Raw genomic sequence first — 25968 nt, forward strand, 5'->3', positions numbered from 1 at the left:
TAATGGATGGTTTATTTGATTCCATACTGCAGAGACCCATTTTCTCAACTGCCTTTGAAAGCCGAAGATTGTTTGTGTCACTGTGACACAGCGGCGCACTTCAATAGAAGCCTTGGAGAGCACCTCATTACTGCGATTCATTCGTAAGACTGAACAGACAGAGTTATATTGATGATAATACAAAGGACAGCTCTGTTATGATTACACAGGTGATGTCAAGATGCGACTCTGTGCAACATGAGGACACAGCGCTTATTCCATTTCAACTAAAGCGGTTTGTCTGGACAAAAATAATATTTGTGGGAAACTTGCTTTGTCATTTTTCTGGCATGTTTAATTGAAGAATTTGTTAAGTCTGTGAAAGAAATCACATGTTAGTGGCTTTATGTAATCCAGCTGATGAATTTGCTTCTTGCGATGAGTAATCTGTACTGCATTACACTTTGAGAAGAACCGTCACAGCACTGCATATTAAGCTCAAGGCCACCTTCTGAGTAGGCACAGATAAAGTATACATTTTCTCCAAACAAAATAGGTCATGCTGTTTCAGCTCCAATTAAATGCTAAGGAAAAAATAACAGTCAACTGTAGAGCTGCTGTGTACAAAACAGCCTAAGATAATTAAAAATTAACCAATTCCATAATTGACATTTTCCACAGCCACTCAAGTCTTTGCCGTATACTGAATTCATATAAAGGGATGAATTTCAGAGTGTTCACAGACATGTAATGTATGTAGAGGGGCCTTTCAATGTTTGTAAGATTGTGCGTGTGTAAAAACTAGGTCATCTGTTCAGAACTGACACATCCCCCTGCAAACAGATATTTGAAAATCTGAGAGTGTAGAGAGGGGAGCCACAAGCAATCTGGAAAAAAAAAAAAAAAAAAAAAAAAATCTCAAAACAAAACAAAAAAAAAACAACAAATGACTGCACAAATTGTGAGGACGGAGATAAAACTTATCTCTTCTCTTTATATACCATTACAATTGAATGTGAATGTGAATGTAGCTGACACCATATTACACAGGATGCAGGTTTCCCTGGTTTGGGTGAGAGCTCAGAGTGTTTCCCTGCTGCTTCCTCATGTGGTAGCACATATCTATATTTAAACACATGTGGTGGACATAATGAAGATTCATACAAGTTATGTCTTCAAATCAATGTATTGGCAACCTGCACTTCCCTTTTGTAACACACAGTGTTGTCGATCTCCTGTGTAATTTTGCCCCTTAAGCAAACCATGATGTATCCTTCTCTTTTCCGCCCAAACAACTACATGGTTTAACTGAATGACACCCTGAAGGACGTCTGTTGACCAAACACTACCGCTGAAATGCTGGAGCCAGCAATACACAAAGCCTGATCCACTGAGGGATGCTTCCTTGATGGGAAAAAAAATGTTTAGAAAGTGCACACGTTTCATGGATTCTGAGCCAGGGGCGGATAAGAGTCCTTTTGTGGTCAGAAGAGGATGTCAAGAGAGCAGAGGGGAATCTAGTTTCAGCAACAGTCATGAAACAAAGAAAACTTGTTTATGCGCGGAGAGGCACTGGAGCTGACAGGAGATCATGTCCATCAGGAGCCAGCAGGGGCCACTGTTTATGCAGGTGGTTTTAGCTGTCTGAACAAGACAACTTTATACACTCATGTACATTGTATTTGGAGGGCAAGCAGCCTGGATCAATACATCAACAGTCAAACAATGTCATTCAGTCGACCAGCATCTTCCCCAAATCATCTCATTTAAATGTAGCAACACTGTAAAAACAAAGCCACACATAAATTAATTTGATCTCACATGACCAGCTGTGCCACATCATAAATCAACCACGTTTAAAGCTGCAGAAAAACGGCATACCGCAGGATTCACGGCGTCTCTTCACTACAGGCCAGGAAGGAGAGTTTGAAAACAAGAAAATAAACAAACTGCTCAGACATTTCAGATTGCCCGGGCTCACTGAACTGCAATGACAGATATTGATCCGCCCAGTTATTTACCAGCCCTGCTGATCGTCTCAGAGGGGGCCAGAGAAGAAGAGCCTGGCAGGGCCTATTATTTATGAACGCTTATGTGACAAAGACTTCTGATCTACTGAGGGTCACCACTGACCAAATGAACCGGCCAATCAACAAACTACCAAAAAATAACATGAAACGTGAAAGACAACACAGCCCTTAATTTTTGAATGAAAACAAGTTAATGTACAAGAATGGGCATCACATAATCAAACCTTGTCTTCATTTAATTTCAATTCATTGGGGGTTTAGTTCCACACACTGAAACTCTATATGGCTCAATTTCATGTCAGATGGAAAATGGTAGAAATGCATCTGGACTTTTTATTTATTTATTTATTGTTTGTGCGTATGTGTACACTCATCAAACACTCTCCAATAACCACTTGGCATGCTATCTTTATGCTTAAAAACAACTCATGTTTAAGAGGAATATTACTAACTGCCTCATAAACTTATGAATATGAAAGAATAACATCAGAAAACTACAAAAATCATAATTTCATGGTTAATTTTCTAAGTTCTATGCTTAAAAGAACATTTAATTTATGGCAAGAGATCTTAAGAAGAAAAAACCACCAGAAAACCTTAAATCATACTACACACCGAATATCAGACAATCGCTTGGCAAGTCAATTCAGCTGATCATGCCATAAACACACAAAACACGTCAGTGAGCAGGCATTTTTCACAACAGATATTTTGACTTGATGCAGAAGGAAGAACACAGTTGCGATAACACTGACCGGCTCTGTTCCACCGAGCAGCGTCAGTTAAGACATACCAGCATGCTAGCATGAATTTTCTGGTGACCAGTACACAGTGTTGTCATTTGCGGTCATATTTGCATTTGAAATTTTGTTACAGATCTGGGAGAAGCCACTGGAAGGAAGCTTTATGATGTCTTCGCATGACAAAATGAAACACAAGGAGACACACTTTCCCCAACTGACCCCAAGGATCAGGTCTTTTTGGACTGACCTTTAGTCTATGAAGCATTCAGTAACCAGAGCCTGTTGGACCACCACCAAACACCACGTCAGCCAACAACATGGTTGTAGGCACAGCACTAATTATATACATTAGCTTGTAAATGTGCAATGCTAGAGGAATCCAACTGATCCCGGTCACACTGTCTGACCTGCATTAGAGGTGTAATGACTTCTGAGAGGAACGTGGACTGCGTGGTTACAAGGTACAAGTCACTCAACTGATATGTGCCAGCACATTTAATATTCCAAACTGACATGAGCAGGGAGGGTGAGAGGATTTAACTGCCTGAAGTGCCTTTTTTCTACAGTATGTGACAGAATCTCTTCATACACCCCTATTCAAATGGCGCAGAGAACATAAGTTGTATCTAAACATTTACACTACGCACATCAATTTTTTTTTTATTTCTAATTTTAGTAATGAGGATGAGGCCTTGCACTACTCGTTGTATCCACTTTGTGAATGTATGATGACAAAGTGTGTGTATTACAAACAGCCTTTTAGTCTTTTAGGCTCCCGTCTCTAAAGCCTTTACAGATTCTGTCCCAAGCCCCTAAATTCCCCCCAACTCACCACTGATGTTTTGAAACCTCATAAACTCACAGCCTAGTTGGAAAACATCAACAACAAATTGTGATGCACATCCCCACTTGACGCTTGTTGCAGCTTTGAGTAAAAAAACATACCTATGATGTTGATTTTTTATATTTACAAGAGGGGTCAACTTAAGCCTATCCCAGCTGACTACGGGTGAGGGGCGGGGTACAACATGGACTGGTTGCCAATCGATGACAGGACTGACACACAAAGACAGACAACCACACACTCTCACACTCACACCTAGGGGCAATGTTAGGTGTAATGTAGAGCAGCCAGTTAACCTAATGTGCATGTTTTTGGGACTGTGGGAGGAACCCGGAGAACCCAGAGAAAAACATGCAAACTTTCCACAGAAGGACCCAGACCGGGATTCAAACCTGGAACCCTCTTGCTGTGAGGCGACAGTGTTAACTACTGCACCACCGTGCCACCCGTCATTATTAACCATTTTTTTAAATGAAATGATGTCTGACCCCTAGCAACAGTGTTCTCGCAACTTAAAAGTACCCTGCTGAGGTTTTTTACCACTAGTAGAGGGGTTTGTGTTTTATTTGTTCCCCTGCATGAGCACACAGGTGCTATTCTCTGATCTACTGAGTGTTAATGTGCCAAGAATAAACACATAAGTGTGCCAACAAAGGCAGGGAAGAAGAGGAAAACTGCAAGCAGGTAAACATGAATGTAAACAATGCAGGTTTCAAAAGCTTATAATAATCAGCTTTTCAAATATTTTATGGCACAGAAAAGAACTCAATAAATTTGTTAGGCCTTAAGGACACATAAGTAACACTGAGTGTAAACTGAAACTTTGTTCACAAGAAAATGCTACAGTGTACCTGTAAAATAAAAAAATAATACATTTAATTGCAATCACAATCCGCAATCTAAATTGTAATCTTTTTCCTCATTTTGAAATGCCAATATTTGTTTCTTGAAAACATTTGAAAGAATACCTTTCTCTATTTCTAACAGATTATTTCTTTATCATTTCAATTTTCCTTAATTCTTCATCTTATTTTAGTAGTCCTGCCTCCCCCCCCACCTCCATACAAATACAGTATGCTGACACCTCTGGTCTGCTTGGCTGACTTTCTTTGTCAGCAGGATGTTTTGTAAGAAAAGCTCACATTCTGGATTTTTTAACGTGTGATTCTATTTTCACAACAGCAGGGCAGCCACATGTAGAAGAGGATTGTTGTTAATGACGTAGCCTATCAAAGTGAGCAAAGATTGCGGTACTGAATGACAGGTACACTTAAACGCTTAAGTCTACGGCACAGGAAGGTCTACACTAAACAAGAGAGGTCACACAACAATGAGTGCATAATAGGAGAGATGTAATACTGCTCTCTGGTGTCCCTCTGTAGAGGATGGAGTAGAGTGAGGGGGGTTTATCCACTAGTTTATTAATTGTGGGTGGTGTCATTCTCTCCAACTGACTATGAACACCTGAAAGACTGTCAGATCGCCCACCCTAAAGCGTACCTTTAAATCACTTGAACTCCACACGTCACGCATTTGACTTCCTGTGTCAAAAACAGGATCGCATCACTTCCATTTGAAGGCATTAAAACTGTGTGTTTATTTGAAACGTTGAACATAATGGGCTATATTATTCATTATTAATGCAGAGATATTTGCTTTAGTCAATGAAGCCTAATGAAGACAGTCAAAGCTGTAATTGTGACTCTTTGCATGACTCGATTTCTTGAACATTATGAGAATAAATTAGGGTATTGTGGAAAGGGTGGTTCACAGGTGGAATTGGACAATTCATATTTAATATGATTGTGTGGGTGTGTTTTTTAAAAGTCACAACTTATTTTGTTTTTAATTGTGCTGTAAAGATAATATCACTTTGTGAGAAACTGCACAAAATATTCTCTAATTATATTTTCAGGTTCGTTACTTGCCCCTTTCAACCAAACTGCATGCACACACACTCTCTCTCTCTTTCACACACGCACACACACACACAAAAAGCTTATTTTAGTCATGTTGTTTTTCTGAAAGCTCTGATGTACATGCATTTGGCAGAAATTCCTACACAGAAATAGAAAATATGATTTTGTCCTTTGAACGGGGTGACATTTGAATAGCAAATAAACAAATGCATTGAGATACACATGCAACAAGAATTTATGACTGCTTTTTTCCGATGTTGTGTTAACACTTTATGGTTTAGCAAAAATAGATTTCTACATTTCCTTAAGATTCTAAGGAAGTGTTTATTTCTTTATCTTGTAGCCCAAGGGAAATTCTGTAGATAACATGGTAGAAAAACACACAGAAAGATGTGGATGAGCTTTCAGTGTAATGGTTCGATAACACTGAGAAAGAAACAAAAATGCATCAGGGGTCAGAAAGAGATAACGAATGTATATAATATCAATCAATGATGAGTAGCTTGTTATGTTTTTTGAAAAAGGTTACTTTAAAATATCTATACAGTAAAAATATGGGACTATTTGTCTATCAACACATCATTTAGAAAAAATCATTTTGTTTGGAGCACAAAGTGCAATTTGTTTCAAAGATGCATCTACACAGAGAAGATCACAGGGCTGCAGATAACATGTCTTCATGTCAAAGCCCTGGGCTCTCACTTTGTAGTTACACATAGTAACCCTGCACCAAGGAAAGAATCCTTTCTGGTAATCTAGAGCTGGTAACCCAGCACTCCATCAGCTTGCTTTTTTAAGAGCTACTCAGAGTTCTTGATGGTAGAGCAGCTGGGTTTCAATCACCTGAGGAGAAGGCATCACATACGATGTAAACACAGCAAGAATTCAACCTGACCGCCTTTCCAGACTTAAATACAAATACTTCTTGCTTCCATGAAAGAATAGCTCCTTTTACTGTGATATTCCAACAATGCAGAATAAAGTTCTTTTGAGACTATTGTGAGTGGTTGCAGAAAAACAAAACAACTTTCCATTGTCCACGTTTTTTCTCTCCATCCTTGGTTTTTATGGAGTCTCCCAGGGGTGTGTCCAACATCCCCTCTCATTCTGATTTGGCATGGAACCTTTTGGGCATATCTTCCACAGACATACAGTAAAATCAACAATTTATACTACTATGCCCTAATAGAGCCTAGTGCTACATAAGTCGTGCATTATGCCTTGCCTTGCTGATATTAAGAAATGTGAGCACTTGAATAACAAATCATCCTTATAATTAATCCTTTGGCCCAAGTAGTTAATTATTAACAATCTGTCATGTTGTCTGCTTGCCTTATTTCATATGTGAACTAAAAACTTGTAATTTGGCCCTAAATTTGGACTCATGGCTGTTATTGGTGCTCTGATGACACAACCGGTGCAGTCTTGTGTTATTTATTTTGTATTTTTCTGACATTTCTGATTTTTTTAACTACCATTTTACAGGTATAGTCTATAATTAATTTGACCAGAACCTAGCAAAAATTATCTGATGTTTGAGATCCATTCCAGTTGCATGTGCTAGTAAAAACAGACTGTATAAAAAAAATTACAGATTTTTACAGAATTAATGAACAAAAGCATGGTGAAAGATGATGTTTACACAAACACAAAACAGCCAGGTGACATGTATATAAAGATTCTGATGGAGCCATATGTAAATGTTCTTATGCAGGTCAAAAGGCCAAGTGGCCAGGACCAGAAGGCAGAGAAATGTCAGCTATTTAAACATGGTTGACAGCTGAAACCATCATTGACCTTCGAGGGGGCTTTAGCTGGCTGCAGGAATTGAGCAGTTCAAAATAATCCTCCCCTGTCAAACGTCACTCAAGCTCAGCAATAACACAAGACATCATCCAGCTTAGCTTTCCTCCAATTTCGGGAAAGAAGGAGAGACTCGTGGAAATTGGTATGTTAACCGGCAGCCATGAAATTTGTTAATTTTTTACAATAGAGATCAAACACTTTTGGATTTGGGTAATTAAGCGTCCTTGAAGCCTGTTGATGTGAGAAGCTGTTTTTACACCTTCACTTTACGTGTGAGCAAGGACACGTTAGGAAATTGGGTGCTGGCTGGCAGTGGGTGAGGTGGGGGACTGAACAGCCAAGCTAATCAGAACAAGTCTACATCAAAAAATTTCATCCAAGGAGTTCATCTTGGACTTCTAATGACACTGACCTTCTATGAATACCCTCAATTATGTGAAATGATCTCTTTAATAAAGTCCTCAATCAAAGTCACAGACCCCCTGCTGCGAATGTCTCGGGCATTACATAAAATCACCATTAACTCTAAGTGACTGGAAATAATTTCTGATAATTACGACAAATTTGTAAATAGTTCCTTTAATTGACTATGTTTTGGTTTATTTACACAACAGATTAAAAGAGGCACAACCCACTTCTTTTAAGCAGATTTAACACCATTGGCAAAATGTTATGAACATGTCACGACATTGGGTCAAGCAGAGTGATGATCACAAAGGCAAAGTTGACATATTTGGCTTTCAGTCTAATCTTGCTTTTATAGTGTCTGTGGTTTATTTTAGTATTAAAGATCTGCTGTACTGGTCATGAATAAACAAACAGTCTGATTAGAACTAAGGTTTCGATACAAAGGTTTTGGGCGAGGGTCAGGTCAAACATGATGTGACACCACAGAGTCATTTACAGCATATCTTGTAGCTGAATGCATGTATATGGAGCATTGCATTTCCTGATAAGTTTCAAAGCACTCAAATAAAGCACTGGCAGAGGGAGGCACAGAGCCCATTATCCCGCTACTGTATATCCTTGGGAAAGCGAGATAAATATATATAGCATACACTATATCTGTAAAATTAGTGATTTGCTTTTATCTGAAATCAAAGAGATGTTCACAAATCTATTAAATGCTACCTTTTGTTTTTTTAATAATGCATCATACTGGGACCAAAGCAAGCTTTTCAAGCAAAATGTAGACTTTTGTTCTGAACAAATATAATTAGACTTATTCTTAAGATACTCTCTGCAATGTTGAAGCTAATTTGTATTTAGTAAAATACAGTCCTTGATGAGCTATTCCCAGAGGCTGGGAGGCCCAGTTTGTATTTTGAACCAGCATAAAATCCTTGAATTAAACAAAACTCAAGAGCCTTTCACTTTCCAGAGATTGTCGACGGCTGGATATATTGAGATTATGTCTGTCTCTGTGGCATTGACTGCTCTCTTCTAAGGGATGACAGTATTCTGTCTTTTCAGTTGTGTACATTTCTATAAAAAGAGACAACATTTTCCGATGCTTTTGAAGGCTTGAGGCCAAGCCTATGACAGTCTCATTGTCTCATCTTGCCAAATTTAAATGTGATGTTTTTTAACCTTATTATAAGTATGTCTTTTGTGTGTGTTGGTTAATATTTCACTCCTTTAGGTGAATGACATGGAACTCCCATGACAATGCAAGATGCACTATTGAACGCCTGCCTCCTTAGTCACTGTTTGACACTTTTCAAGCTTTCACTTCTCTCATAGCACATATGAAGTTTGCAGTGAAAACAGTGACTCCTTTTCAGTCCTTTTCACCATATAGAGTGCGATAGAAGCCAGCAATTTTGTCAAATGTCACAAGCAGATTTTATTAACTCAATTTTCTCTCTAGGCTAATGCTAACTTGATGAGTCATTTGAAAACAGATTTTGACATTTTAATTCTTTCATCTGACTGGTTCTACAACAAGAACCCTGAAAAGGAGGTCTTAAACATTCATTTAATGGATATATACATAATGTGGTATTGCAGTTTCTAAGGTATGATTGGACAACCACTGTTTGGAGGAGAGGTTTAAGATAAGATAAGATCAAAGATTAATAAATCTTTAAGATAATTTAATCTTGACAAAGTATTGCGGCACACACATACAGCACAGCATAAAAACATAAAGAATCATGTCTTCACCTTTAGATCCTTGGAGTGTAGACACATTTCATTTTTCCACAACTAAATGAAACATTAATATCACCACAAAGCTATAGGGTTTAGGCTTACAATGCACAGTGGGTAGCTATGTACATATGAATATGAGCCACCTTTTAAGAGACGAATGAAATCAGATGGTGTAAATTCCCAACAGAGAAGATCTTTCAAAAATGCATAAAGGTTAAAACAACTGTTTATTCTGAGAATTTCACTCAAAGATGGTAAGTGGCTCCCTACTGCATATCCATCTAATGTTCCACGACTGTATGCATAATGCACACAAACACACACACACGCACGCACACACAAACACATGTGCATAAGACTACTGTATTAAAAGAAGAAGAAGAAGAATTGACAAGGACTGACCAATACAAGGTTGACAATATCATCCTGGGCTCAATAGATGGGGATCAGCACTTCATCTGAGGCGAAAAAGAATGAGCTGGCAAGCTGACAGAGCAGGACAAGGGTATTCACAACAAATGTGTGTGAGCCACCACCAGGGGAAAAGCAGTGAGCAACAATTAAGAAGCTAACTCAAAGAAGAGGAAAAGCAACAAAAAATGATACCAAAATGTTATCAAAGTCGTGTTACACGTCACACCTCTTTTGCTTCTGGAATGCTGGCATTCTATCTAAAAATCACACATTGGCTTGACATTATGCTGTCGTTGTCTCTGAACTATTGTCACAGAATATAACTGGTAACTAAAATTAGGTTTCTTCTCATGATGTCTGGGCTCAGACTTTGAGACAGAGTGGTTCAAATATCCCAGAGAGGTTTGAAAAAGGACTGCTACATTTTTTGCTATCCAGTCCTGCCTCTCAGACTTCTCCCTGTGGAGGTATTCCAGGGATATCTAACTGGGATGAAGCTCCAGGGCAAACCAAGAACATGCTGGAGGGATTAAATATCCCAGCTGGCCTGGGAATGCTTCATGATTCTCAATAGGGAGCGAGGAGATGTGGCTGGGGAAAAGGATGCCTGGGCTAGTCTCTTTAGCCAAATGCCAATATTCATGAGTATGAACAGAACAGTAACAGAAAATGATTATTATGATTACACATGAATAGAAGGAGGGATGGATAGACAGATTGCTGACTCAGCCACAATTACTGTAACTTCATCTCCAATTTTGTTTAAAATAACTAAAAATGATGGTCACTGATCAAGTATGATGTATGTATGATGAAAGCCTTACCTTTGGTGGAACAGCCGGCCCAGAGGTGTAAGGAGACAAGCTTGGTGGTACATCTGTGACATAGGGCTTCCTGGGGCCTGGAGGTTGATATGCTTGTGTGGCAGCCGGTTCAGGTCTCCTGGAGCTTAAGCCACCTTGTTGGGGTACTCCTGGATGGTGTTGTTCTTGATATGCACCCTGAGACATCGGGGAAAAGCCAGGCTGCGGTGGTCCATAGGCAAAGTCTGGACCTTTTGGCTGGGCAGGCATGTACTGCACCTGTGCAGGGTTGCGAACGGGCTGCTGGCCAATATGATGTGCACCTGGGACTTGATGCTGGGGCCCAGGCTGGGCTGACCTCACCTGCACATTGAAGGTGGGTTGGCTTGGAGTTGAGGCTGTAGCATAGGAAGCTGGGACAGGCTGAGGGGCTGTGTGGCTTTGAGGCTTGGCCACTGGGCTGACAGAAGAAGGGGAGATAGATGAGACTCCCCCAGGAACCTGAGGTTTAGGTGTAGACTTCTTGGTAGCAGTAAGAGGTGGTTGGGTTGGAATAACCATCCGCTTGTAACCAGTCACCGGAGCACTGGGGGTGGAGGTTGCTGAGGATCCAGAGTTCTGAAAAACAATAAAAAAGTTTGTCTCCAGTTAAAATAACGCAATAACTAATTTACACTACTGCTAAACACATTGAACTGTATGGCTGAGATGGGCATCTAAAGACAAATTATTTTACACATAATAAAACTAACGTAAGAACAATAAATTCATCTCAATCTCAACCCAAACAACTTGAAATTCTGACCTGATGACAGTGCTGGATAAAATGTCACAGTATAACCAAGGTTATTAGTCCATGTTTGTAGCAAATGTCATGGCAATCAGTTCTAAAAGCTCTTGAACTATTTACCCAAAACCACAAATGTGATACTAATGGTGGTGGAGTAAAAGTCAGTATCATCAAGACATTGCGATTCATCATCTGGGAAACACTAATGTCCATACTCCATTTTTCCCCAGTCAATTATATTGGTGTTAATTGATTTCACAGGATAAGTAGAAAAATGGCCTGCTGGTGCCACTACAGCAAAAGTCAGGAGATCAGTAAAGTTATTCTTCTGTTGACCATGAATGTATGCAAAAAATGTCATGGAAATCAATCAGACAGTTGTAATATTTCAGTTTGGGCCAAAATGGTGGGCTGACTGACAGGCATGCTGTTAGCATGGCTTAAATAGCAAGTAAAAGGACAAACTGAAAACTAAAATAAATGAAATCCTGTTGAATGGTGGTAAGGCAACAGTTGTATTCAATACCCACCTGCACTAGATTTAAATACTACTCATGTAAATACTGCACATTTTCACTTTTTTAATTTTATTATTTTTTTTATAAGCGTTCTATTTTACAATATTTAAATTTTTTACTTAGCTATTTTTTGGTAGCAGGGACATAAAGAATTTCACTGCACATTGTACCGTGTATGATTGTGTGTGTGACAAATAAACCTATCTTGTATCTTGTAGCTATTTACCAATACTGTGGTTTACACTTAAATGATTATCCACCCTGCCTCCCTAAAGTCAATTACATGGCTACCTCGACAGCAGAGGCTCTAGACAGTCCACAACCACCCATAATGTATTGCTAATAAAAGGGGAGGGGAAGCAATAAATTGTTTGGCAGAGGACGCCATGGCAGCAGATTGGCAATGGCACACGACACTTGTGCTGACTCTTGCTGTTTGGATGGGAAAGATGCTAAATCAATGAGATTTGTAGTGCTGGTATTCCTGGGAAGAGATGGCTGCAAAGCAGCAACACAACCCACTGCTAGGATTCTCACCATGTGAACAACTCTGGCACTTGATGCACTGGCTGTAACTGCAACAAAATACAGCAGCGAATAACACACAGAATAACAACACTTCAGTCAAATGTCAGAGGCTTCTGCCCTGAGTGTCTCTCATGTAAGTAATAATTGTTTTTCATTACCACTACGTATCGGTGTCAGACATTCACCCAGTCTAAAAAGGGTCTATCATTAACCTTGGATGGCCTTATTAGGTTATTGCCTGAAGCCAAAAATCAGAGTCAATTACAAAATTTGCAGCACTAGGGGAACAAAAATTAACACTTGTAGTCTTTAGACCCTTTGCAACTCCATTTCATGAGATGTCTTCTAAATTGGGGCAGAGCAACAATTCCAATCGATTTCTCTTAAAAGTTGATCAAAGCCTGCTACACAGCAATGCCCCAAATGGCTGTTTTCCTGTACTGCTACACTCCTTAGTTATTTCTTGCCTAAATTGAATAGAACACATTTGCATAGTAATTCTATCAGTGACTTGTGCTGTAATTCTACCAGTGAAAACATATACAGTACAGTAAAATTTAGTTGGTGACCCTGTTAATGTACTGAGAGAATGCAATGTTTTGGTAAAAGAGATGCATGTATCAACTTTGTCTAAATCCCATCTAATCTAAGTCAGAGGGGAGCCCCTGAGGAACCATTAAAAGCTCCAGAAAATATTTTCTGCTCTCACTCTGATTTCTGTCTCACTGATTAGTGCTGATGTTTATTTAAAAAGTGTGTCTGTCGGCATACATATTGTAAAATCTCCAATATGCCCTTTAGGAATTGAAATTACTTAATTTAAATGTTTCATGGGTTTTAAATACTCTAGATTATTAATTTATCTTTAAGGCCTTAGAACCTACAGTAGCATTTAGTTAGCAGAGCACTGGAAATGCAAATTGGCCCCCTCAAAATAATTACACTGTCATGGTACATTTTCCACAAATTACATTAAAAGAATGGATTCACCCATTTCTGAGGGTGATGAAACTAATCAAATACGTATAATCTGAAGAAAATGTCCGTGTAGCTGAAATGATTTTTATATGAACTTGGCGATTGTTTTTAGTTGCTGCATGTCGTTGACCTGTCAGTGTTAATGAATGCAGTCTGAGATAATAATAATAATAATAATAATAGGATACGGACAATATGTAATGATAATGTGACTTTCTCATTTGCTGCTACCATGAATTTTGTTTTGTTTTATTTTTGTTATAACAATATATTTTTCAGGTTATCGTGGCACAGTTTCTTGCTCTTACTACATGCCAAATTATGTGATTTTCAGAACATAAACTTTTAAGTCTCTTTCAAACAAACCATTGACTGAACAGGGTTTGAGTGCAGGTTGAACAAGTTGGATGGAAAAATATTTGCATGCAAACATCCTTAACTTCAATGCTCATCATAGCATCATGTTGGAAAAAGTGCAAAAATTAGCGTGTCCACCTGGGTGTCATGTGCATACGTGTATTTATCAGCTCTAGCTGGCTGGAGCTGATAAATACACGTACCTGTTGCAGAGTCATATGATCTGCGAATGAATGCCTATCATCCATTTCCACTGGAGACAAAAGCCAGATGTTAGGTTTTTTTGATTTTATTTTTTTATCCTGTGCGAAAGGAGTAACACAGTTTCAGTCTGAATTCATACTGTGTTGTTGTTTCGAATGCCCCCTCCACACACAAACAAAACCCGCAGTTTTAAAAAAGTTTTCCCTAACGCCTTCAGAAAAGTTAACCCTCACTCTACACTGATTCAGACTGACTTTGCAAACAACTTTAGTGTGAAATTTCACAGAGACTCTCAAGAAAGCCTTTTGACACATTAAAAAAGATTAGGAGAGACTATACAAGCCTTGGGGGGGTGAGTAAAACTGTTAACTTTGCATTTCAAACCACAAGGGTGGGGGGATTTTTTTTTAAGCAAGCTGGGGGAAAACCCCTTAAGAGGGAGAAGTTCTGCATCTTTTCAGACTCATCTAAGACCTTGGATATTTTTCGTTCAACTTTTTCCTGCTCCTTATTCATACAAAGCTGATACTCTCGACTGTTGACTCTACAGTCCATTTGCATCTGTCTATTTCAGCACTTACAGTATGACCATGGGAAGAAAACCCAGTCAACACTGCAACATTTGCTAATTTTCCCTCAACTTTTTGTCATCTTGTCTCTGCACAATCAGGCACAGTAGTCACATTAACAATCCGTCTGCCTCAATACAGTCATGCAAAGGGTATCAATTCTCTTCCTAAAATAGTTCAAGATAAGGCACATTAAATATGATTAAACAATGTCTCTGTGGAACATAGGGAGACCTCTAGCTGTTTTGAACTATCTTTCCATTTGCAGATAAAGGGTGTTAGACACATATTGGGAACTTTTTTCCTGTGCGGATCTTCTGCATATTTGTTTTGCTCCTTCAAGTGATAGCTGGATGACAACCCTTGCATTTAACAAGTGAATACTTTAGTAATATTTTCGCCCAAGCCAATATAACTCACTTTTTCTGGGCAGCAATATGTTTACATCTGCTTACACTGTAGTTTTTTAGTTTCTTGTTTTTAACACACACAGTCAATCTGGTCAACCTGCTTTCTTTGCACTCTACTATACCTTATGTAGCATATGTTAGTTTATTTAGTATATTTCCCACTAACAGTTAGGCCTTGTTTGTTCGTCTACTCTTTGACTAACCTACACTGCTGTAATGGGCTACTGGATGCTTGAATTTCCCTCAGGACCAATAAAGTATCTATCTATCTATCTATAAATTAGAATAAATGTTTAATGGGTGATCTGTATCACATTTATCCTGAAATACCACCACTGCAGCTGGTTTTGTTACTGATTATATCATGGCATAGCATGAAAATGCATTTCCTTTCACCATGTGAAGAATTGCTTTTATTTAATTAATGTGCAGTCCTGCCATCCAAATTTACTCTTTAACATCCATTAGCCAGGTGCATTTGCAGGAACAGCCCTCACTGTACAGTATTACTTTTTCAAATTTTCAACTTGTGCATGAAAATTAATATAAATAAATAAACATTAAAAAAATCACAACTTACATGAAGTATGTGACTTAAGAGAGACAAAAAATTCTGTAAGATGAATGGGATAAGATGGTCAGATGAAGCGAGGAGGAGAGTGTAAACTTTCCTCAGATTAGTATGACACAAATATATTTCTATCACATTTCCTACATTGCTTGAGGTCCTCCTGTTTCATCATCATCATGCAGTGTCTTCTTCCGCAGCAGTTTACTGGCAGCTAACTAACTGTTTATCTTGACACCCTCAACCTCTAAGATTCGCATGACAGTATGAACACAAACACATTAATTTGCATTTTTACGTGCAATTTTCATTTTCAACAAGAAATTTGGTTAAACTTCCATCCAAACTTCATTTGGATGGAAATCTCATTCATGTTGGCATTCTTATTTTTCTGTATGTGTGGATCCGGTCTAACCTGGATGTGACCTGACTGTTTCTTTTGATCTGTTGTGTTACTGAGAAATTGGACCGTTTCATTTAAATGTGCAAACATGAAATTATTCATAAAGAACATCCTGAACTAGTCTGACACTTGAGAATGACAAATCAAACACACTAACATTATCTGAGCATGTGGGAACAGTTTAGAGTCAGGATTGCTGGCACTGCTGAGGAAGAAAACTCATGAGGCTGTGAGAAGCTGAAATAAAAAGTCAACATTTCTACAAAACAGTTACCAATTCTCAAAGTAGCTGACAATATCACAGCTATGATATTTGTTGTGTGGCTTCTAATGTTTGAAAAATTTATAATTTTTACATTAGCAAACCAAAAATGGAAACACTGATACACAATAGTACGATCTATCTGCTTATATCTTTTATATGTATAAACACCTGTCATAAATAACCTCAAAAGGGATCTAAACAAAACATAACTAAAAATAAATTGTGCTGAATGTACATACTGAACAGTACATTGAACATCATGAAAATCACAGTGGCACAGTGTCCAAATGATCTCAGCCTCAGTTTGGCATTTCTGTACTGCAGTTTCTTGTTACTGACCAAATGAGCTATAACAGGGCAATGTATTGGTCAAGCTCTATGTCAAACCAAACAAAAATCTAAATAATAATAGATAATTCATCAGTCCTACTGTGTCATGTGGAATAGTGTAACGTTATGTGTTGCACAAACACTCACACAACTCACTTTGCACCAAAAATGTTCCAGATTTCACAAAAATAAAATATTAAGAGGCCCTTAAAAGCGGTTTAAATCTTTGCACATTTTGTCTCTTCAAAGTGGCTAAGTAATTTCGTCAGCCTGTGATGTACTATACAGACAGTACAGACACACTTAAAGTGCAGGGAGAGATGTGAAAACACAGCATGAGTCAGGTAGCAGTCATATACTGTGCAGTACACAACACTCTGTGGTTTTACTACCAAGACAAGCCAAAGACAATGTAGATGAATGTTAGGTCCATGTTTCAAAATTCACAGTTATGTAATCCCCTAAAAAAACTGGGTTTCAGAAAAAAAGTGTGTAATATTTCTAGTATGATGTAACAACATCATATAAAGTAGGGCGTATTATTCACTGATGCAACTAAAACATCATTTTCTGGGCTATTGTGTGGAAAAAAAAAGTCTCTGAGAGTCACCAATCGTGGCACTTCTGCAGGCTATCTTCATAAAAGAGGGAAATGTGTGTTTTCCAGTGCTCTCGCAGCAGAAACTAATTGTTTCATTTACCTCCTGCAGCACTACAGGCCAGTCTCTCACCACACATCTCTGACTCATCCCTGTAATGAGGTTTTCATGCACTCGTGACCCTCCTGCTTCGAGAGGTGAAATACTGCACAGTTGAAAATGTCCATCGCTTACAGTATGTCGATGTCATCAATCCCAGAGATGGGCAACTATAACTGTTCTCCCAGAAACTGTATTTGTGTGTGTGTGTGTGTGTGTGCGTGTGTGTGGTAAGCTTGCACATGTTATTGGGACCAGGGATAATGTGCAATGACAGCAGTTGATGGTAAGCCTTTTAACATTGTTACCAGGAGTTCATGATGTAAAGAGGCAGGATACATTGACTGTCACAGCTTCTTGGCTCAAACTAAATTTGTCATTGGTTCACCCTGTTAATAAAAGACAATGGGGTGATACCATGCAGTTTATTTGACTAACAAACATTGACGGAACACATTGAGTGCCCGAAGGCATGCTCCTCTCTCCACAGTTGGCTGCCCCTGTCAAAACTCAGAACCTGCTGCCAGATTGACCTTAAGGTCAATGGCAGCCACAGGCACTGTGGCAACATCTCTGCTCCATGCAGCAACAAAGCAATTACAGAGAATAGCAGCATATGAAACAAACACAGAGGGAAAAGTTAAACACCACCAAGCCCTGTAATTACAGAGCTGGAGTGTCATCCTGATGCAGTTCTGGCAGCTCTTGGAGGTACACTGCAGAAACACTCAATCGCACACTTGTGGCATCAGAGCCCTGAAGTGTAAAATATCTACTGCAAAAAAATAGCTGCCTACGGCTTTGACCTTTTATAAGGAATAAAAGAGGCTGGCTAGCATACAAGTGTCATGCCTATGACAGAAGCAGAAGCTGGAAACAATTGAAGCCAACATTTCTCAGCTAACTGTCACCACTGAAGAAAAAACATGGTATTTGTTCTCACAGTCAGGATTTTGAATGAGCAAACTGCACATGTCCTAAACAACAACGACATGGCTGACCATTCGGTTTACTTATGACTGACCTTTGTGTTTGCTGGAAACCATATGACAAACCAGCACAGATCACTAAAATGTAATGTGTCACTACATGTACCTCATTACATGTTTCCCTAATTTATTCCGCCTTAAGAGAAGCTTAAATCAAAGTGTCTCAGTGTTGTGACAGCCAAAGCATGTGAAGGGCATTCATGCCATTATAGAAGGACAGCAACGTGAGTGCTGTAAAAGAAGATACACTGAAAACAAGGGCAAACAATGTCCCCGTGTACACACTGCAAAGCCTCCGACCGGCCACATGTGACAAACAAGACAGGTGAGTGAAACAGTGAATGAATGAATGAATGAACAAACATTTCTAGTTGCTTCCAGACAAAATAGGCTGTGTTGGACTTATAAAGTGTATGTCCTCAGAAAAAGATACACTTCTAATAAACTGTCTCAAAATAAACCGAATAAAATCATCTGAGACCTGAAATGTCAGCTGTACAGTAAAACTAACTACTATCTCTTACTCAGTTATACATTACGTTTTAAAAATACTAAAAAAAAATGAAAATGAGACTATACTTCCAGGTCCAAAGCAGAAATTATTAAATATCCATGGTGCCATTACAATTTTCCCTTGTTTACAGATCTTATGGTAAGCTAAGCTAACTAACTGCAAGCTGTAGCCACTCATTTAACATACAAATTGGAAACAATCTTCTCGTTTAATTAGTGGTAAAAAGCGCTGTATCAGAGATTGTAAGCTTAGTTTCTCAGTAAGACCACAGAAAGAAACTCGCAATGAAAGATATCACAGAAACCAGGCTACACACTTGCACATTTTACCAATTTAAAGACAGTGAAATAAAAAAAAGATTTCAAAGTAATCCTATATCACTGTGTTAGTTTATTAATTTTATTTTCATTTATGTTTCTTGATCTAACAGCACAACTCCTGGAGATTGGAGGGTGGAGGCCAACATTCCTCCAAAACTTATTCACTTCCACTTCCACTCGGTATTCCAGGTATTTCTACCTACATATCATTATGTATGCACCTTAAACACTTTGTTGATGCATTGATATGGCTTTCTTATGCCTTGCACCTTCAGCTTCAACAGAATTTGGCATCTGACTGTACCTGACATGAAATCGAGCGTAACTGGTCCATGTTAACACATACATGAACCTCTTTCTTCACCCCAGGTGCACAGGGTTATGGTGCTCCTGAAGCGATGAAGAATTGAAATGCTTAGACCTTCCCTTGAGATGCCCCAAGACTTTGAGCCTCACAAGGAAGTGCAGAAGAAAGGTCACCAACCCTATCATACTCTCAGGGAACAAGAGACACCACCACGGTGATCTAACGTCTGCAATGCCTATGATCGTTCAGCAGACGCCACGATCAGTGGGAGACTTGGGAGCGAGCAGCGAGGGCCTATCATTCTGCCATGTTGTGACAGCGAGTGCCACCCGCAATGCTCTGACTGTTGAGAGATGGGGGTGTCACGGCATGGCTTGACTGGCACAGTGTGAATGAGGCCTCCTTAGGGCACTCATGTGGAAGGATCCATCCATCTCAGCAGCATTTCAAGCACTTGGCTTCAGCTAAACTGTCAGCAGACTTCAATAATGCTCATCTGTTTTGTATGGATATGACAACTTATTACGTAGACAGCAAGCTATTTGACACGGAGTAAAAATACAAACAGACCAGTGTGCGCAGTGCTGCAGCTTGTCTGCTGACGTAGTTGTGAAGTGACAGTAACATGATGCCCTTCTCTTTGGTGCTTCATACAATATAAATAAACAGAACCATGCTGTACCTAGTGACTTAAATGTAAATGTCCTTGCTGCAATGGGACACTCAAAGAAAGGAAGTAAGCAGAGTGGATTTGCATTACAACTATCTGAAACATTACTGTATGTATATAATCATATAATATGACCACATAAATAAAGGTTTAGTTCTTGTTTTGATTGTGTGCATAGAAACATAAGTAATAATAGCAACAAAGTGTTGCAAAAATATTTAACATATGTGACATTTTGAAGGCAGTAAACATAAATATAGTGCAGCCAAAGTCATATGAGTGTTGTAATTCAAAAATTATGGACTGACTGTGAAACTGACCAATGGAAAGCCTGCCCAAACCCAGCATGTGTGCCACGCCAGTGTCACCTTCTAATCTGACATCAGTGCAATTTGCCTAATTGACATGATTCTTCAGGTGAGTGGGAAATGTGGAAAACAGGGGAAAGAGGAATGTACAAAAGCAACTTTTATGGTGCTTTCACACCTGCATTGTTTAATCTAGGTTAAATCTGATCCTGGTTTGTTTTCCTCCTGGGTGAAGTTTGTTTTAGACATATCTGAACATAGCAATTATACTCAGGTACCAAAACAACCTCACCAATAACCCTCTTAAGGAATATATCTTGGTCTGCTCGCAGGTGAATCCTGAAGCCATTATTTTGTGGTGAAAACATGATCCAAAACAACTACAAGGTGTATTGGCAAGTCTGAGCTAAAGAGTAACACCATAACAAGGTGTGCTTTGTATACTGAGATATGGATATGGATGGCCAACATGAGAATGAACTGAGGAACTGAGGTCTTACCAACTCACTGATTCCAACCAGGGCAAATTATAGGTTTGAAAACGCCCTTAGTTCCGAGTTTAGTTCTTGAGGTTGAATACGCCAAAGAGACAAACAGTCGTGAGCCATGCTGTGACAGAACAGGACTCTACCTGTACCAATCAAAGTCCCAGGTCACTTATATATGACAAGGAAGTGAATGAAGAACCCTCATCTTCAGTCACAGGGTCACAACCTCTTTCCTCGGAGGCACCACAGAACTCAGCGGCGTGGTTCACATAATTTTTCTCGACAGCATTAACAAACGCATGCTTCATTTTCCCACACGGACACTAACAAAAAGACAGCCGCAGTGCACTTCACTGACTGCCTGTTAATCGAGGTGGAACCATGACGGTAAGTGAGTCACTCATCACTGGTCCCAGAAATTCTGGCAGAACACACACACACACACACACACACACACACACACACACACACACACAGACACACACAGCACAACTGGGGAAGTTTATCATGGTGGTAAGTGTATGTCGAATAGGGGGCTGAGGCTTTCAATATTTTATTTATTATGCTGCACATTATCGTTTCGCAGTATGTGGATGAATCAGACAGGAAGAGCTTTTTAATTTCAACTTAGATCTCATCACAGCAGATTGAATCAGATCAGAACGAGGTGCAACTTTAATGGAGGAAGTGCATTAGGGTTTAATTGGGACAAAAATGTCACTGCTTAATGTGAAAAAAAGATGGAACTTGGTTACTTATTGGATAACTGGTTAAGTGCATCAACATCGTGCACACTTTTCTCCTCAACAAATTCACGGCATGATAATGAACAATTAAATTAGTGACCACTGTAATAAAGTACAGTTAGGATTGCAGTTTAGATAGATACAGTTAAGAGTATCAACAACGGTGTCAAATGTTTTAAAATGTTTTGTCTTTACCAAGTTTCTAGATGAGGTACTATATGATAACGCATAACACCAGTTAAATTACTACATGTAAAAGGACAATAATCTACAGACATTGTTTACTCTTCCGCTTGCACTGTTTTTGTGATTTTTCATGTGCTTATTAGTAGAATATGATTGCTAATTTTCAGCCACCTGCTACAAGCTGCCTGCCAAAATCTGGTGAATACAAATCAATCATCCTGGCCAAAATGTGTTATTCAAAATAAATGAATCAGATGTTAAAGTAGCTAAAAAACAAAATCAAGCACAACCTGCATGTTGTAGAATTTCAGTAGGAGGTGCAGCGATGTGTTTGATTACTAGAAATGCACCAGAGGTCAGTGTGAATTTGGGGTCACGGCGGTCGACACTTTTGTAGCCTTCACCAAAGCAACACTGCTGCTCTGGTGTTTGATGAGCGCGCTATTTTGACACTCATCTGGGTCTCCTTGTTAACTCCCCCACAACAGATCTGATGTGCTTAGACAGGCCTACGCTGCGTATTAGTGGGGCTGGTTGGGTTCAGATTGCAGTGCGGCACACTTGAAAGATTTAGCATGAACACGTTGTCTTGTGTTTCTTCCAATCACTATGCCAGACTTATATTTGAGGACAAAAAGTGTAACTAAATCTTTGAATGTAATCTTAAACAATGTGTGATGTATGGACAAAAGTAAGTAGAGATCTACATCGGCTAAACAGTTCACCAGGTGACTGATTATCACTTATTATTCACTGATCCTTTTCAGCTAAAGGTGAACTCATTAGTAAAGCTAGCTGCTGTTGAGTTTGATGTTTTAATGCATAATCTCTTTTAGCAGGTGGGGTAGGAAGGTGGGATTTACCATAATGGTGTTCGGTTTTAACCCTAATTTAATTCTAACCTTGAACCAAACAGCCAAAAACCAAAAATAGCCCTGCGCTACAACAATGGAAGTCTCTTCAGGGGCTGGTGAAACTTCAAGTATGCTCCAGAAAGTTTTGTTGGAGTAGTAGATACACAGGTTTTGAAGGGGTATCCAATGCCAGAATAGAGGATTTGGGAATAATTATTTTATCCTTTTTCAGGATGATCATGATACACAGTAGAACCACACAACTATGGCGGGACAGTGTGGCAGCGCGCACAGACTCAGCGGCTCCTGGCTCTCTCCCTGGTGCTTATTGTTAGTATGTGTGTTAGTGCTTGTGGCTTGCGTGAATGGCCAAGGTCAAGCATCGCATGTGTCTTTCGTTCGTTATCTTGTATATTTTTTTTGTACAATGACAAAAAAGGCTTATCTAAATAGAAATAAAAAGTTCTGTTCATCTATCTAAAATGTAAGGAGTCTCTGCATGTGTGTAAGTCTGGCCATCAGTGTGAAGTAGTTTGGATGAGCAGCTCTTGAGAAAGCTGCAAGCAGTTACCAGAGGTCAAGCATTTATTCCGTTCTGAGCACGTATGTTTTGAACGGGTGCTGCACTAGTCGGAGGAATGTGAGCTGGCATGTATTTGATTCGCCATAGCAGTGCCTTGCCAGATGACATCACCTCCCTCCCGGACAGAGGGCTAAAGTTAGCCTAGACAAAGTCTTAACAGCTCTTAGAAGAAGTCAGGCACCAGCAACAAAGGCAACCGTATATGATAACAATCAAAAACTTTTATTTATGTCAAATAACATTCATGATATTCTGTGAAATAATACTCGCATATCTCTGAATCAAATCTGAGAGCTGAAACCTCTCACAGAATAACACTAACACTATTATCAGGTAAGTCTTCATTTTTGCTGTCGCAGGATAAAGCAAACAAACTGTAGCACAAACTTAGTTAACTGTGTCAAATAACAAATGGCATCTAAGATGGAAGTGGAGAGAGAACAAATGGGAATTATATAATGATCACGTTTCATTACCCACTGTTATGCCACAGAGAATACCAACTAAAGCAAACAAAATTGTTTTGATGTCTGTGAAGCATCAGTGCTGGCTGAATGTTTGCAGGAATGCTGCTTAGATTTTTATGAATGAGCAGCAACGTCCATTTCAATTTCATCTAGGAGGTGAGCACACATAAGGTCCTTTTGCGGATTCCAAATTTACAGTCAGGAGGAGGATTCGTCTCCTAGATGCTAGAAAGGGAGAGTGCCGGGTGGTCTATCGATTTTGGAGAGCTGGCTCTGTAAGTGCTTGAGCGAAGAAAGCTGTAAATCAAAACTGCTAGTTACTCTTTGCTTATACAAGCAAAAGATTACCGTGCAGCAGTTGTGCCAATGGTGGACCATGAAACCTGGCTCAGGACACAGATCAGTGTTGTGCTGTAGAATAATGCATTGAAAGAAGCTGAGCACGGACTGACAGGAGCAGCTGGGGAGGGGAAAAGGTCAATCTGAGTTAATCAGCTAGAATCAGCATCAGCTGAGGAGAAAGTAACTGTGTGTGTGTGTGTGTGTGTGTGTGTGTGTGTGTGTGTGTGTGTGTGTGTGTGTGTGTGAAAAGGAAACAATTAAATAGAAAAAAAAAATCTTTTCCATGTGCATAAGAGGCAGCATGGCAGCAATGCAAAAACACAGTTAAGTCAACAAAATGTCTGATACATAACATTTCATGATTAATACATGTTATTACATGTTTGTGTACACTGCTGAGGCACAGGTGGTGTGTCTTCTTCCCCCTAACTCTAAAGGCTTGCAGCAGGTTGAGATAAAAATAAATATACAGCAACTTTGACCCTGACAGGTAAAAGCACCACAACAGCCATACATTAGTGATTATGACTGTTCACCCGCTCATTCGCCAGCTGGGCTCTCAGACCTATACAGGTGCACATCAATTTTTCAAAGTCATGTTGACAAAAGCTTTCAGGCCCCTGTTCTAATATATACTGCTATGACTGTTTTTATCCCAACAAAGGTATGCAAGGAAAAATAACACCCATTTCAGCGGCTGCAGGTTCCACATCCTAAAAGAGTGTTTCTCGACCTATTCATTGTGTTTATGTTGTGTATGTGGGCTTCTGTGCGTCAAGTATAAATATTTGGTGGTGGTGTGTGTGTCTGTCTGTGTGTGTGTGTGTGTGCTTGTGTTTATATGAAATACTGACTCAGCAAATATGGAAAATATGCTTTAGGTTCTTTCTGTCCATTTGTTCTGAACGCAAAAACTTATCTGGAGCATGAAAATTCATGACTTGGTCACTTGTGTAGCATGCTTTGTTTTCTTGGACTGATTCTCTGATGGAGTAGCCTATCATTTCGCTTCTCACTGAGGGTTCAATGAGAACATACCACTCTCTGTTACAGCAAGCATCTGGCTATCTTATCTTACCATAAAAATTGTCATTTTCCCACTTTCAGTTGTTTGTTTAGTCTGTGGTAAAACCAAAGACTAAAAACAACAAGTTGTGGTTTTATGGGGGTTATGTGCCAGATTATTTGTTGGCAGAGAGCAGTTTCCAGGCACCCAAAAAATGTTTGGCACATAACCCCCAATGAAACAGTAAATTGTTGTTTTTACACTTCTGTTTTTGTACATATTAACCAAACACTACGATATAATGTGTTGGTGAGCTTTTGAGGTGCCAGTGGGTGGATTTTGTTACCTTTGGATAGAGTCAGACTAACTGTTTCCTCCATTTCCTGACTTTATGCTAAGCTAAGCAAAGCAGCTGCTGGATCCAGCTACATATTTACCATACAGACATAGTGGTATCGATGTACTCTCAGGGAATAAAGAAAATAACATAATTTCACAACATGCTGAGCCACTCATGAAAAAAAGTCTACAAAACAAAAACACAAAATTCAAATTAGTAATAAAACAAAAGATTGTGTTGCTAATTTGTTTGAATGCTCAACAGATTTGTTGTGTAGACTTTTAAATCAGTTTCTTTCTTGGTGTCAAAGGGAAACCTTCACAGGCACTTTTGGCCCCTGGTCGACCCTACAATACAGTGTCTTTGTCATACAGTAAACTCTTAAATGCCTGTTTGGTCAAAAAGGCAGTACTTCATAAGCACATGTTATGTTATTTAAGAATCACATTTAACATCAGCATCCATGAACACACACTTACCACAACAATAAACATACTAGAAATCATGAAGGTATATTTTACTTGCTTGCCTTTAACGT

At 39.2% G+C, this 25968-nt stretch overlaps 1 protein-coding gene across 2 annotated transcripts in view; it reads right to left on the bottom strand.

Moving 5' to 3' along the window:
- LOC124060616 (LIM domain containing preferred translocation partner in lipoma) overlaps positions 1-25968 on the bottom strand; it is a 137373-nt gene that overhangs the window by 43677 nt on the left and 67728 nt on the right. For both annotated transcript variants that reach the window (XM_046391771.1, XM_046391772.1), the window contains one exon: positions 10714-11310. In XM_046391771.1, the coding sequence (XP_046247727.1) occupies positions 10714-11310 (597 nt within the window). The remainder of the gene's footprint in view (positions 1-10713; positions 11311-25968) is intronic.

The sequence above is a fragment of the Scatophagus argus genome, chromosome 6, assembly GCF_020382885.2.
Source record: "Scatophagus argus isolate fScaArg1 chromosome 6, fScaArg1.pri, whole genome shotgun sequence".
NCBI classification, from domain to species: Eukaryota; Metazoa; Chordata; class Actinopteri; family Scatophagidae; genus Scatophagus; species Scatophagus argus.